General features: G+C 35.6%; 1 protein-coding gene across 7 annotated transcripts in view; it reads right to left on the reverse strand.

The window, feature by feature from the left end:
• The window catches only part of LOC131194590 (tRNA selenocysteine 1-associated protein 1-like), a 17780-nt gene continuing 5106 nt past the window's right edge, over window positions 1–12674 (reverse strand). The window contains exons 3-10 of one of the 7 annotated variants that reach the window (XM_058175746.1): window positions 11584–11641; window positions 10633–11375; window positions 10416–10540; window positions 8332–8508; window positions 7154–7273; window positions 4633–5032; window positions 2667–2709; window positions 1–379 (exon numbers count right to left, since the gene is read on the reverse strand). In XM_058175746.1, coding sequence (XP_058031729.1) covers window positions 243–379; window positions 2667–2709; window positions 4633–5032; window positions 7154–7273; window positions 8332–8508; window positions 10416–10540; window positions 10633–10662 — 1032 coding nt within the window. In that variant the 5' untranslated portion in view covers window positions 10663–11375; window positions 11584–11641 and the 3' untranslated portion in view covers window positions 1–242. Of the gene's footprint in view, window positions 380–2666; window positions 2710–4632; window positions 5033–7153; window positions 7274–8331; window positions 8509–10415; window positions 10541–10632; window positions 11376–11583; window positions 11642–12674 lie in introns of those variants that run through there. The other 6 variants (XM_058175749.1, XM_058175751.1, XM_058175750.1 and 3 more) reach the window with 6 other exon arrangements.

Consider the following 12674-nt stretch of genomic DNA (forward strand, 5'->3'; position numbering starts at 1 on the left):
TTTGCAGAAACAAAGTTTTATTATTTACATAAGCAAGTCCATAGTTAACTCTTTACATTTCCAGAATATTTACATGATTTCAAGATACTGATGAACAAAATTACAAAGGCCATCAAAGCATTGCAAAAAAATAATAATCCAACACTGTGCTTTAAAATTTAGGATCTAAAGTAATGTAGAAGAAATGTCAATTTAGCACCTTGGTCAAAATAGTCATGCTATGGTGTTAACATAAGACACTTTTAGTAAGCAGTAGGGATCTCGGAAGTGACTGTGTCCAGAGGTTGCCAATGACAGCTCATAAGTGTGTCAAAAAGTTCTTCGCTTCTCACCATAAATTCTCTGTTCATTCTATGAACATCTATGTTGAGCTGCGGATCTGTTCAAATAAACAAAAGTCAGTAAGCAAATCACTGGCAGAACTGCTACATTAAAGAAAACCTTTAAATATAATGTAAATATTCTAATGCCCTTAAGATGTTATAAACAATAGACTCTAGTGAACATGACCAGTTATGAGAATTGTAGTCCAAAGCAATTGAAGATTACCAAATACCTTTTGTTCCATTTTAAGTACCAAAAATATTGGAATATATTCAACAAAGAAATTTGGGGCACCTGAAACAAATGTATTATCACTTAACCTTATTCACTTTTTAAGGCAGCAAAGCTGGCTGAGGAACTCTGAGAGTTGAAGTCCACAAGTCTTAAAGGGATCAAGGTTGGAGACCCCTGTTTTAAGGCATTGTTAGATTTTGTTGTTTTTGTTGCTAAAGTCTCTATCTGGCTATCTCCTTCTGAAAACAATGTATTTAGAAACCTTTTTTTTATTGTGAGTTCATGGAGAAAAGAATGCGAAATCTTAAAAAAGTTCTTGTGCCCTGAAAACATTCTGATCTAAAGTGATTTATAACTATAGTAGTTTGGGATGCAACAGATTCTTATCCTATTCGTCATGTTAACAATATGTAAAACATTTTGATCCAGGAACCAAATTTTCAATTTTCTTCTAATCATGAACTTCCAGAGGGTATTTTAGTAATTCTCAGAAATAAATCTTCAAACATGAAGTAGTTTAAGGTTCTTCAAAGCTGTTTCAGCCCTGAAATAACTTATTTCTTCCAATATTATGTGTAGAACATCTTAAGAGTGCTTCCCATTCAGAAGACTTATTTCTAGAAATCTAAAATTGGCTCCCACTGTCCCACGTGATTTGGAGGAGATTCGGCATGCACATATTTGACAGAAAATGAAAAGGCGGACTATAGCCAATAGAGTACAATAGCTGTCTCTCCTGCTGCAGTACAAATTTCAAAAATGTATTGGTTTTGATTATACTGTTACTACTTTTCTCCCCCCAAAATCTTTAGTGGGCTCAATGCAATGTTACTTGGCCCACTGTCATTCTGTATAGGATAATGAATCTTATTCTTGGAAACCTGAATTGTAAAACAAATTATGTAGCCAATGGAAAATGAAATGTTTCTGAAGTGTTTTTTTAATGTGCAAAATGAGATAGTTCCTCTAGAACTACATTTTTCCTCCATGTGTTAATTTATGCAACTGAGGATGTTTTATCACCTATTGGAAATATACTGCCTGTAGCAGAACATTACTTGTTCCAGAAGCACATGAACCAATAAAGAACACAGATTTTGCCCATCCTGAGACAAGCTAAGAGCCCTCGAGAAGAAAACAAAGCACACTGTTTATAAGTTCTTAATTGTTAATACAGTTTATATATTCTTTTAATTGTTAATACAGTTTATTAAGTAAAGAAAGTCTTGTAAGTAAAACAAGTAGTCCTTGCTTATGGATGGCAACCGGGATCAGGAAATCCATTACAAAGCAACATGGATATAAGGTATGTCATGTAATTATGCCAACCTATGATAGTTTTACCAGCCCCAGTTGTCATCATAAAGTGAATTCAACACGGTTGCAGCATTCCATGATCACATGATCATCATTTATGACTTTCCGCTGTTTTTCCCACTTTGCTTATTGGGAGATTGCAGTGAAGATCATAAATGGCAATCCCAGTATCATGGGACACTGCAACATTGTAATTGCAAGCTAGTTGCCAAGAATCTAAACTATGATCACGTGACAGCATGAATACTAGGATGGTTGTAACTACAAGGACCTAAGTCTCCCTCATTCAGTGCCATTGTAACTTTAAATGGCTGCATACAAAGACATTATTAAGTAAAACCTACCTGTAAGCACCAATTACCCAGAAAAATTAACGTTGGCTCATTCCAGGAGTAGATTGTTTTTATACTGCATTAAGCATAGTTCAACTACCCAAAATTTACTGAAGTAGGCTTATACAAGATAAACAATTATCTATGGCTTATGCTAAAATAATTCACATACAACAGTGAAATCAAGTAATTTTGTTAGCATGCCATGTAAACTCAGGCATCATGTGACAATCTACAACCTCTATTCAGTCTCATGCTCATTTTTATGCTATCAACAAGATTCAAATACATAAAACTTCAGTCGGATAGATTATAATGCAGTTAATTTTAAACACCGCAGACAGCTACCATATCAAACAATATTTGAAAGATATTCTTCCAGATTACATTTTCAAAGATCTTATCAGAGAAACTATTTGATGATCTAATTCTATGTGGAAATACTAATATAAACATTACCTTCTGTTACTAGATCATCATTTAAAATCATACCACAGGTATCCTGAAAAAAAAAAAAAGAATTATCATTTTTTTTCTTTTTGTAGTGAAGAAAAAAAACAAATCCCATACATATTCAAGAGAGGACAAATACACATATGCACATCTCTTGACATTTATGGTCTTCTTGTCTCCTACATATTCACAGGCATTTCACTTTTCAGTTTTATTTTCCACTAATTCTGGCTTGCCACTTTATAGAACCAGGGTGTAGATAGAAAAAAATATTATTTACTTCTTTAAAAGCTTTTGAGGAAAAGATTATGGATCTAACTTACTTTAAAAACCAACTCCAAATCATACTAACAAGAGAGCAAAACAGTAAGGTAGCAATCAATAAACCTATTTGGACGGGTGGGGGGAATATTCAAGAGACAATTTAGATTTGTAAATATACGTTGTGGATTTAAGTTCTGTTGTAGATTCTATCACATGAGAAAGTACTTCAGGTATCTTTGAAGTAGCCAAGGCATTTGGCCCCTATTGGGACCATCAAAACATGATGAAGTTGAAAGCGCTACAACAATGGTAAACTAGTCCAAAGATTAACATTTTTAAAGTGGATACTAATGAACTTAATCATGGACTAAATCTCCAATAATGCCACATTAAAATGGTTAAAAATGTTAAAGTGATGTTGACAGATTTGACACTAAAAATCAGTTTATCAAAAAATTGGAAAAGTGATAGCAAGAGAAATGTGTAATTTATACTCTTTGGAAAGGCAACATTTTCACATTATCGAGAGAATGAATGCAAGTTCTTTTTTGATAGAGATGTTATATTTTACAACAAGATAGTAGCATTCTTAGGTAATCTTTGTAGCCTTTCTATTGTTAACAATATAGTACAATGGGATTTTTTTGGTAAACCATCTATACATTTCAGAAGTTTTGTATTATTTCTGAGGGTTTTCTTATTTCTATTAGTTTTTGTTTAATTGCCTTTAGAGTTTGAAATTTGCTTATTTTTGTATTGTTTATTTTTCATAATCTTAATATAAAAACAGTGATTCTCGGAGAAATTTTCGCAAATGTAGTACTAAATCTAGACTTGTACACAGAATGCTCATAGAAACTCCCCTTGATTTTTGCCAAATTTCTTTCTCTTAATTTCTCCTGATTTTCCAAACATTTTTTAACTAAGAGAGGGAATGAGGGAAGCTGACATGTTCAAAAACTGAAGCACCACTTTTGAGGGGATTAGGATTAGAAAGAGTTTCAATGAATGAAGAAGCAATAGTGTGTGTGTTCTTTTTGTAGAAGATTCAACACCTTTTAGAAAGGCTTGTGTATTGGGTGGGACTGAAAATATCGTATAGGACAGGGGTCTCCAACCTGGGCAACTTTCAGCCTGGCGGACTTCAACTCCCAGAATCCCCCAGTCACCAAAGTTGGCTGGGGAATTCTGGGAGTTGAAATCTGCCAGGCTGAAAGTTGCCCAGGTTTGAGACCTCTGGTATAGGAAGTATTTTACCTAGATGAAGGAAAATGTTGAACAGTGTTTATTTATGAAGAGCTTATCTTTGATTTTCATCAATTTATCTTCAATTTGTTTAGCTGTTTCATACTCACTGTAACAGTTACACAAATGAGCAAAAACATCCTTTTTAAAGAAGTAATGGACATCACTATCTTAAATTCAAACATCTTACAGAATAGGCCTAACAACCATTGATCCAGAACCTTTTCAATGTCTCCATTTTAAATTACTGCAGTTGAAGACACTGAAAAGTAGCCAACACATTTAAAACATTAAAAAAATACTAATGAACCCTGGTGTTTCCAGAAATATTGAACTTCAGAACTTGTAATTGCCAACTAGTAAACTAGGAATCATGGGAGTTAAACACCAACAGCTCTGAAAGGCAAAGGGTCATGAAGGCACCCCTAAGAAAAATTGACTTTAATTTGATTTATGTGAATACCTGAAATAAACCTGGATTCATTGCTTGTTGTCCCATATTTCCAGTAGGCTGCATCCTTTCATAAGATGCGTAACTATAATTATAATCACTATAGTCAGCATTATAATCTGCATATTCAGGATAATCTCCATACTCGGGATATTCATAGCGTTCACCAAAACGAGAACCAAATCGCTCAGAGTAACGTTCAGGAAAACGATCACCAAAATGCTCAGGGTAACGTTCAGAAAAACGATCACCAAAACGGCTACCTCGATCAAAACGGTCAAAACGGTCATAGCGATCAAATCGGTCATAGCGTTCATTTCTATCATAATTGTACTGGCGGTAATAGTTTTGATAGTCTTGGTAATAGTCATTATAACTATAGGGCTGGTACCTTTGAAATTCTGCTTTCAGTCTAAAACGCAAAGGGAAAAGATTAAGTTAGAATTTCTTAAGAGCACTTTTTACAACTGAATAGTGAAAATCCTATTTTTAAAAAAGCTAACAGATAACGCTACTGTTACGTCAAATAGCAAAAATCCTATTTTCTCCTAAGTATTTCTTCTGTTTCCATTTAATTTCATCCAAGTTAACTTTGCTTGGCACACATATAAGCAAAACTATTTATGCAAATCAAATTACACATTTAAGAGAATACATTGTGAAAAAAACATTATACAAGAGATTCCCAAACTTTCTTGATCCACAGTACCTCTAAAGATTTCCAAATTGTGCATTGCAGCAACTTGTATGCCACAGCAAACTAACAATTCTGTTTATTAAGTACTGCATTAAAATATATGTACTCTTGGAATTTGCTGTGGTGCCCTGGAGTCAGTGGTGGGATTCAAATTTTTTAACAACCGGTTCTGTGGGCGTGGCTTTTTTTGGGTGTGGCTTGGTGGTCATGTGACTGGGTGGGCGAGCCTAACTGCTCATGTGACCGGGTGGCCCTGGCTATGGGCATAGAAACTACTCAGAGGGCTAAAAAAAGTCATTTCTGACTGGTCCTCGCACTTATGACCATCCTCACATTTATGCCCATTGTAGCATTTTTAACAACCATGTCACTCATTTCACAACTGCTTCTCTTCACCACGGTTACAAGATAGGGTGCAAAATGTAAAATGTGAGGACAGTCGTAGGTGTGAGGTCCGGTCAAAAGTGTGAGGACAGGTCAAAAATAACTTTTTCAGCCCTCTGAGTAGTCCCTATGCACAAAATGCTGCAACAGGCATAAATGATGACCGGTCGTAAGTGTGAGGACTGGTCAAAAGTGTGAGAATCTGTCAGAAATCCCTTTTTTCAGCCATCTGGGTAGTCCCTATGCTTGGATGGGGGTAGGTCAACCACCTTTCCCAGTCCCGCTTCCCCAGGGGCAGCACTCGGCTGTACTTGCCTTCTGCTGCTGGAGCAGTCGGGGCCGTCCGAGGTGGGCCGTCCGAGATGGGGAACAGAGTGGTAGGCGGCGGCAAAAGTAGGAAAAACTGGGCCATGAGGAAAGATAGGGATAGCTACAGCTATGCCTCAGTGTATCACTAAGGCAAATTGTGCAACTCTGCGAGTGAGGCCAATAAATAGTGGTGGGGCGGGGCGATAGGCGGGCAAGCCAGCAATTTAAAAAATGCTTCGGTGTGTTCCAAAGCCAATAAATAGTGGTGGTGCGGGACCAGGCATGGGGCAGCTTAGCCAGACATTTAACAAGTGGTTCTTCGGTGTGCTCCCAGGGGGGGAGGGAGACTGCGAGCCAGCAATTTAACAACAGTGCTGGGAGGCTGGTAAGTAATGGTGGAGAGGGGAGGGGCAAGGGGCGGGGCGAAACAGCAATTTAACAAACGGTTCTGCAGAACCGCTTAGAACCAGCAGAATCCTATCACTGCCTCGAGTGCAGCAGCAGAGTTTTAGAATTATAGTTATATGCTGTATTTTTCTTAAATGAAAAGTATTCGTTGAATTTTTGGGATAAAAATGGCTTTATGTTTTGTTTAGGTATATAGGTTTCTTTAATGTAAAAGGTAATTATATAATTAATTCTAAAATTATTGTGAACTTTAAAAGGAAATAACAAAGTTTGAAAATTTATATGAATTAATTAGGGCATCTTTCAGAAACTTCACAATATACATAAAAATATGACATTACAATTTTATTTTTATCCAATAAAAATAAGCAAGCAAAGAAATTCAAATATCATTAAGAAATATGAAAAGGGGATCCAAGTGGCAGTAGAACAACTTAAAACATCCAAAACCCTAGTGGAACAGGTTATGCACTCTGGTTACTCATATGCATGCTATGATACAATGTAATTTTGCAAAGAATTAAAGTATATTAATTCAATACTTTTTAAAGAAAACCAGAAACTGACCTGCTTATATATTGACTGTTTCATAACAACTGTATTATTAGAAAGGGAAAGCAAAACATTTTGAGAAACATTATTTTTAAGAAATTAAAATCCTTTCGTAATTAGATACGATGGCAATTTCATAAGAGATTTGAAACCCAAAAGATTTGTTAATTTCGCATCAAATACCTTTTAGAAATTCCTAAAGTCAATCGGATTCGTTTTCCGCCTAGACCAGGTGCATTCTGACAATCTTGCAGTGCTCTCATCATATCGCCTTCATCAGAAAATCTGACAAAACCATAACCTCTGAGGAGTTTTAAAAGACAAATTTTTATAATACTTTTAATAGCAAATACGCACACACAATATTTTATCATCAATTATATTTTCACTTCACTGCAAATGGTTATTTAGAATATCATTTAAATAACACATTAGGGCATGTTAACCCAACCTGAGTCTAAGAGTGCCCACATTTTCAACAGAGACATTAATTCTACTAAAGAAAATTATTTCATACCATCTATAAACAAAAATTTAATTGTACCTGATCCCGATTAACATGTACCCATTTCTATAATATATTCGAACCATTTCAAATATGAGAAACTATTCTCATGCATTTTGCATTGAGTTGTAAACTTATCTCGTCTTGAGTTTTAGCAGGCGAGCCTGTACTGCCATCAAAGGCTGAGTTGGGGGGGGGGGGACATCAGGGATGACAACAAATGGGCAATCAAACTGCATGTGTACGTGATGGAAAAATTGGGAGGGTGGAAAGAGCTTGATGAAGAGCAAGAGTTTGTGCCAGCACCCAAGGCCATGCACCCCGAGAAAAATGAGGATTATTCTAAACATCTCAGCTTTCTCAAATACCTAGGCAGACTCTTATTGGCTGAAGACATGGGGGAATGGCTGGGATATGGAGGAACTTTCTGTACTGTTTTGAGCGACTACGGGAAATTTAGTTCTAGCCTGACTTTACTACAGCCAGCATCTTTTAGTAAAAGAGCCTATCACTTCAACCAAATGGAGTCAAGGGTTTTTCTTTCCTAAGGAATTAGATTGGGGCAAGTGTGACAGAACCTCTTTCTAAAGCATTAACTGATGTAAAGCAGATATCCCAAAATATGTATTTCAATAAAATTATATCCTTCATTCATATATCAGTGTACCACATAACATTAAAAGACAAAAATACAGAACAATGGACAAGCTAAATCACAGGGCTATTTTAGAAGACATATAGTCAGAGAAACGTTATTAAATTGGGAAAAGATTAACAATATTTAGTTTTTGATGTGATTGAGAATCTGTATTGCATACGCATGCACACACACACATTTTAATTCATAATGGGCTACCTGGAATATCCCAGCAGATCTGTGGCCACTTTACAGTCTATACATGATGGATACTTTTTAAAAAAATAGTCATACAGCAAAAAGTCATCCACTTCAGGAGTTAACTCTCCTACAAATATTGCAAATTCAGGCCTGGAAAATTCTGCCCTAACAAATTCTTGCCTTACAAATTCTGGCCTAGAAGAAATTAGAAGAAAAAACATGATTAATCATCTTGCAATGTAAACCTCAGAACCCTGTCTCCACTAGATTACTTTCCAGTGAATATAACTCAATACCTACCTAGGATTGATCCAGCCAATACTTGTTTGTCCTTATTCATGGTACATCACTAGCACCATACACAGAAAAAAGTATCTTGATCATGTCTGAACAATATTCCTCTTTTTTTTAAAGCAACCAGACTGAAGAAATCCACTTAATCCTATGCAATAAATTTGGCTAGTGCTAATTTCAGTTATAAGCAGATCATGGATAATATGATTGGCTTTGCGCTTTCTGTAACTCAAAACAGCCTTCCTCAATGCACTTAATCCAAATACTATTACCAATATTTATGAGAGAAGGTACCATTTAAAAAACTTACTTCTCAACTATTACTTCAGAATGACCAAACACAACAAATTTAAAGGTTATTGGGGCACTTAATGAAATTGCATTTTCTTTTTATTTGCTCATTGGAGTTATGCCCTGGTAAATGGATTCATCTATGAAGTGTCTTAAAATTATACAAAAATAATTTGCCATTACCATTTTCTGGGAAATTTTTTGAATTTTCAAATTTAGCTACAGCTTGGGATTTTCTGATGGCTATATCATTAAAATAATAAACAGGTTCAACTTTCTCAGTTCAAAATTAGCAGGAAATTTATTTAATCTGAACCCCTTAAAATTAAAAAAGAAAACACCCTCCCTACATTTTAAGTTATCTACTAATTCTATTTTGTTTTGCTTATACAATTGGAACAGTTTGAAACTTTCTACTCCTATCAGCTTGTTAAATATTTTGATCTTTTTATGAGTTATTCAGCACTTGTATATCTAACACAAAGATGTATTTTTACATTCCCAATTCTAACTTTGTTAAATAGAAGACAAAGTGATCAAGTAATAGAAGCATATACAACAGAACTATGCCTTTTATATTTCAGATTAACCATTCTCCAAAACACTGTATTAAGTACTAGTGTTGTTTTGAACCAAACAGTAAACACACACACACACACACACACACACGTATACACATATATTTTAGCTTAATGTCAGCAAACATATTAAATAATGCCAATTAATAAATACATCCTATCTACATACTCCATTCAGTTGAAGGCTGAATAACAAGTAGCCTTCAAATAGCTTTATCATTAATTCTTCTGGGAAATAGAAAATTCAGTAACTAACTTGTGGTAGTTTGAATCTAACTAGAAACTATATTTCTTTGTTTCTATGACATTAAATAAAACTTCACAGCTTAATTTATGGAAACAAATGATGCTTGCCAATATCTTGCAATGACCTTCATTTGTAATTCAGATCCCAACTGTGATGCTATTAATAGGCTTCTTGGCTTTCTAACATTGGAAAGGCTGTTGTGAATTTTCAGCATGCATCCTCCAAAGTGAAGTTTATATAATGCAGAATGTAGCAAACCTTCAGCATCGAAGAAAAAACGTCCAACAGAAAATCACATTTTATGTAACACCAAGAAGGTAAAATTAAGAAACCTTCTGAGAAGCAGTAATCAACCCCAAAGGGCCAAATGCAGCCATCGCGCTGAGAAGTTCTCCAGATGCTTGTCGAACAATTGCCTAGTGCTTTTTTTGACTTACTTCATTTCACATTTTTTTCAGTTCGTATCCACTGAACCTTTGAAAGTTACTAACTAAATTTAACACTTCTGTACAACTGCCTTTTTATTTTTTGTTTTTTAGCTATGTGATGAGCAGCTTTTCAATTCACAAAGCTTTAAAAGAATCTGAGGACTATTGAGGGTGTTGGTTCTGATTAACTTCTCACTACTTGATTTAGGTATTATATACAGACAAGAGCCAGTTTTTTTCTTGTCAGTTTCAAGATTTCTTCACCTGCTTGGAATACTAGTAAAATCTGGTCTTCCTGCTCTTGCTTTACTCTTTTTCTTCCGTTTTTTGTGGGGGGATCTCCACCACAGAAGCAGGCTTTCTTTTTTGGCCTTTCCCACTGTATCCTGCTAGAATGAAAAACAGTTATACAGTATTTCATCTCAATTAAATGCCTCCCTCCCTCTCCCGATCACCACCTCGGTGATTTCCCCATATTCACCTTTCCCTTGACAGAAGCCTGGGGTCCCATCTCTCCCTCCGCCTCCCATGAGGGAAAGCAGCCTCTGGGGAAAATGCCTGGCAAAAATAACAGAGCCAAAGGATTGTATGAAAAGCCATATTCCCCTGACTTAGTCAAGCTGGCTATCGGAGTTACTGCTTTTCACACCAACATTTTGACTCCCTCGGCTTCCTTCATTTAAAAAAAAGGTTAATCATTAGAGGCTGACTGAGCATGTCATTTAAGATTTTTTTTTTTTTTTTTACAAAAGGACCCTGCTTCTTCATTCAGAAAAACTACAGCAGAATAAGTTGTAGAGCCGGGTCACTCTTTCTGTTTATTTAAATACAGAAAACGGACTTGGGGCTCTTCTGTAGTAGGCTGTTGGCCAGTATCTCAAGGAAATTGTCTGGAATAAGTCTACAGCACAGCCGAAGGAACTCATGTCTGGTTTTCACAACAGTAACATGCAAGTGACAAACGTGTCACATTCAAAAAAAGAAATAAATAAAAGCCAGCAGAGGCAACTATATGGGAAGGAAAAGGGAAGGAGGCCGTAACCAAAGGTAGACAGTGATCTCACCTCAGGGGTACAGATTCAACGTTTTTGTTAAGTTTTACTTACATGAATGGTAGTAGTTCCAATGAAGGCATCTTAAATAGTGAGTGTTATAGGAAAGTCCCACCACAAGAACTCACTGTGCAATAGTGCAGAAAGCAAAGTTTCGTGTTCTGTCCCCAAGCTGCTTCAGTTGGCGTGATTAAGGATTTCACAGCAGGGGAGAACAATTTGTCAGAAATTTATCTGAGGGAAATATATGGCTAAAAACCCATCATCCCTTCCCCAGGAGTACTGGGTTCAAGTCTGCCATTTGCCAAGAATTATGGACAAGGTTGTGCTTCCCCCAAATTAGCTAATAATGCATCCACATTTCTATTAAATTATCTTACCTGGCTAGCCATTGTAAAAAGCTATCTTCGCAAGAAGTCTGTAGTAGCTGTTCAGATACTGTATATATATATAAAAAAGATAAGATTTCATGTAAATAAGACATAGTATACACACTTTTGCAGATCAGCAGAGCAACCCTCAATGTTCATTATGTCACTGTACCAGAAACAACCACAATGCTCCATACCAGATGTCTGATTCCTCTGATTTTGTTGCCCTCAATAAAGAAAGGTTTTATTTTTACTATCTGTGGAATTCATTTTCCAAATTCATTAAAATGTGCCATAAAATAGAAGTTATTTTTGCAAATTATTGTCACTAGGAAGTAAAGACAGGGAGGAAATATTTAATGATGCTCTCCCTTAATACATTTAAAATAAGGGTATGCAAAATAGTGCTGTTCATAATGTACACTTTTTCCTTACAACAGGCCAATCTACACATTTGAGGATATGTACATTTCGGGAAGGAGACAGAACATTACAAAGACAGAATATTCCATGTTGTCCATAAGTAGTTAAAACAACTTTGAATACTGATTTTTCTTAAGATATAAAATATCTATCTATCTATCTATCTATCTATCTATCTATCTATCTATCTATCTATCTATCTATCTGATAGCCATTCATACATATTTTCTTTTTCCCTGCCCTTTGGGTCAATTGATTCCAAAAAATCTCCCCATCCTTCAAAGCAAATATAAAAATGGAAGGAGGGCAAATGGAAGAATATCAGTCAACATGTAGATGGCATCTTGATGACAAAGAGCAGGGATGCAACCCAAAAAAGTATACAGGAACTATACACTATTCAATTTTGAAGTCTTATACTTTGAACTGGTCTACTATAAACATTTATTTGTATCCCTCCTTTATTATTTTTACAAATAACTCACAGCAGTGAACATATCCAACATACCTTCCTCCTCCTATTTTCCCAACAACCCTTTAAAGTGAATGACTGGTGCAAAGTCACCCAGCTGGCTTTCATGGCTATAGCAGGATTTGAACTCAAGTTTTCTACTTTCTAGCCTGGTGCCTTAACCACTATCTCAAGGTAGTTTTCATAAACATAATGAATATTATGC

Source organism: Ahaetulla prasina, chromosome 3, assembly GCF_028640845.1.
Source record: "Ahaetulla prasina isolate Xishuangbanna chromosome 3, ASM2864084v1, whole genome shotgun sequence".
In the NCBI taxonomy this organism is placed as follows: Eukaryota; Metazoa; Chordata; class Lepidosauria; order Squamata; family Colubridae; genus Ahaetulla; species Ahaetulla prasina.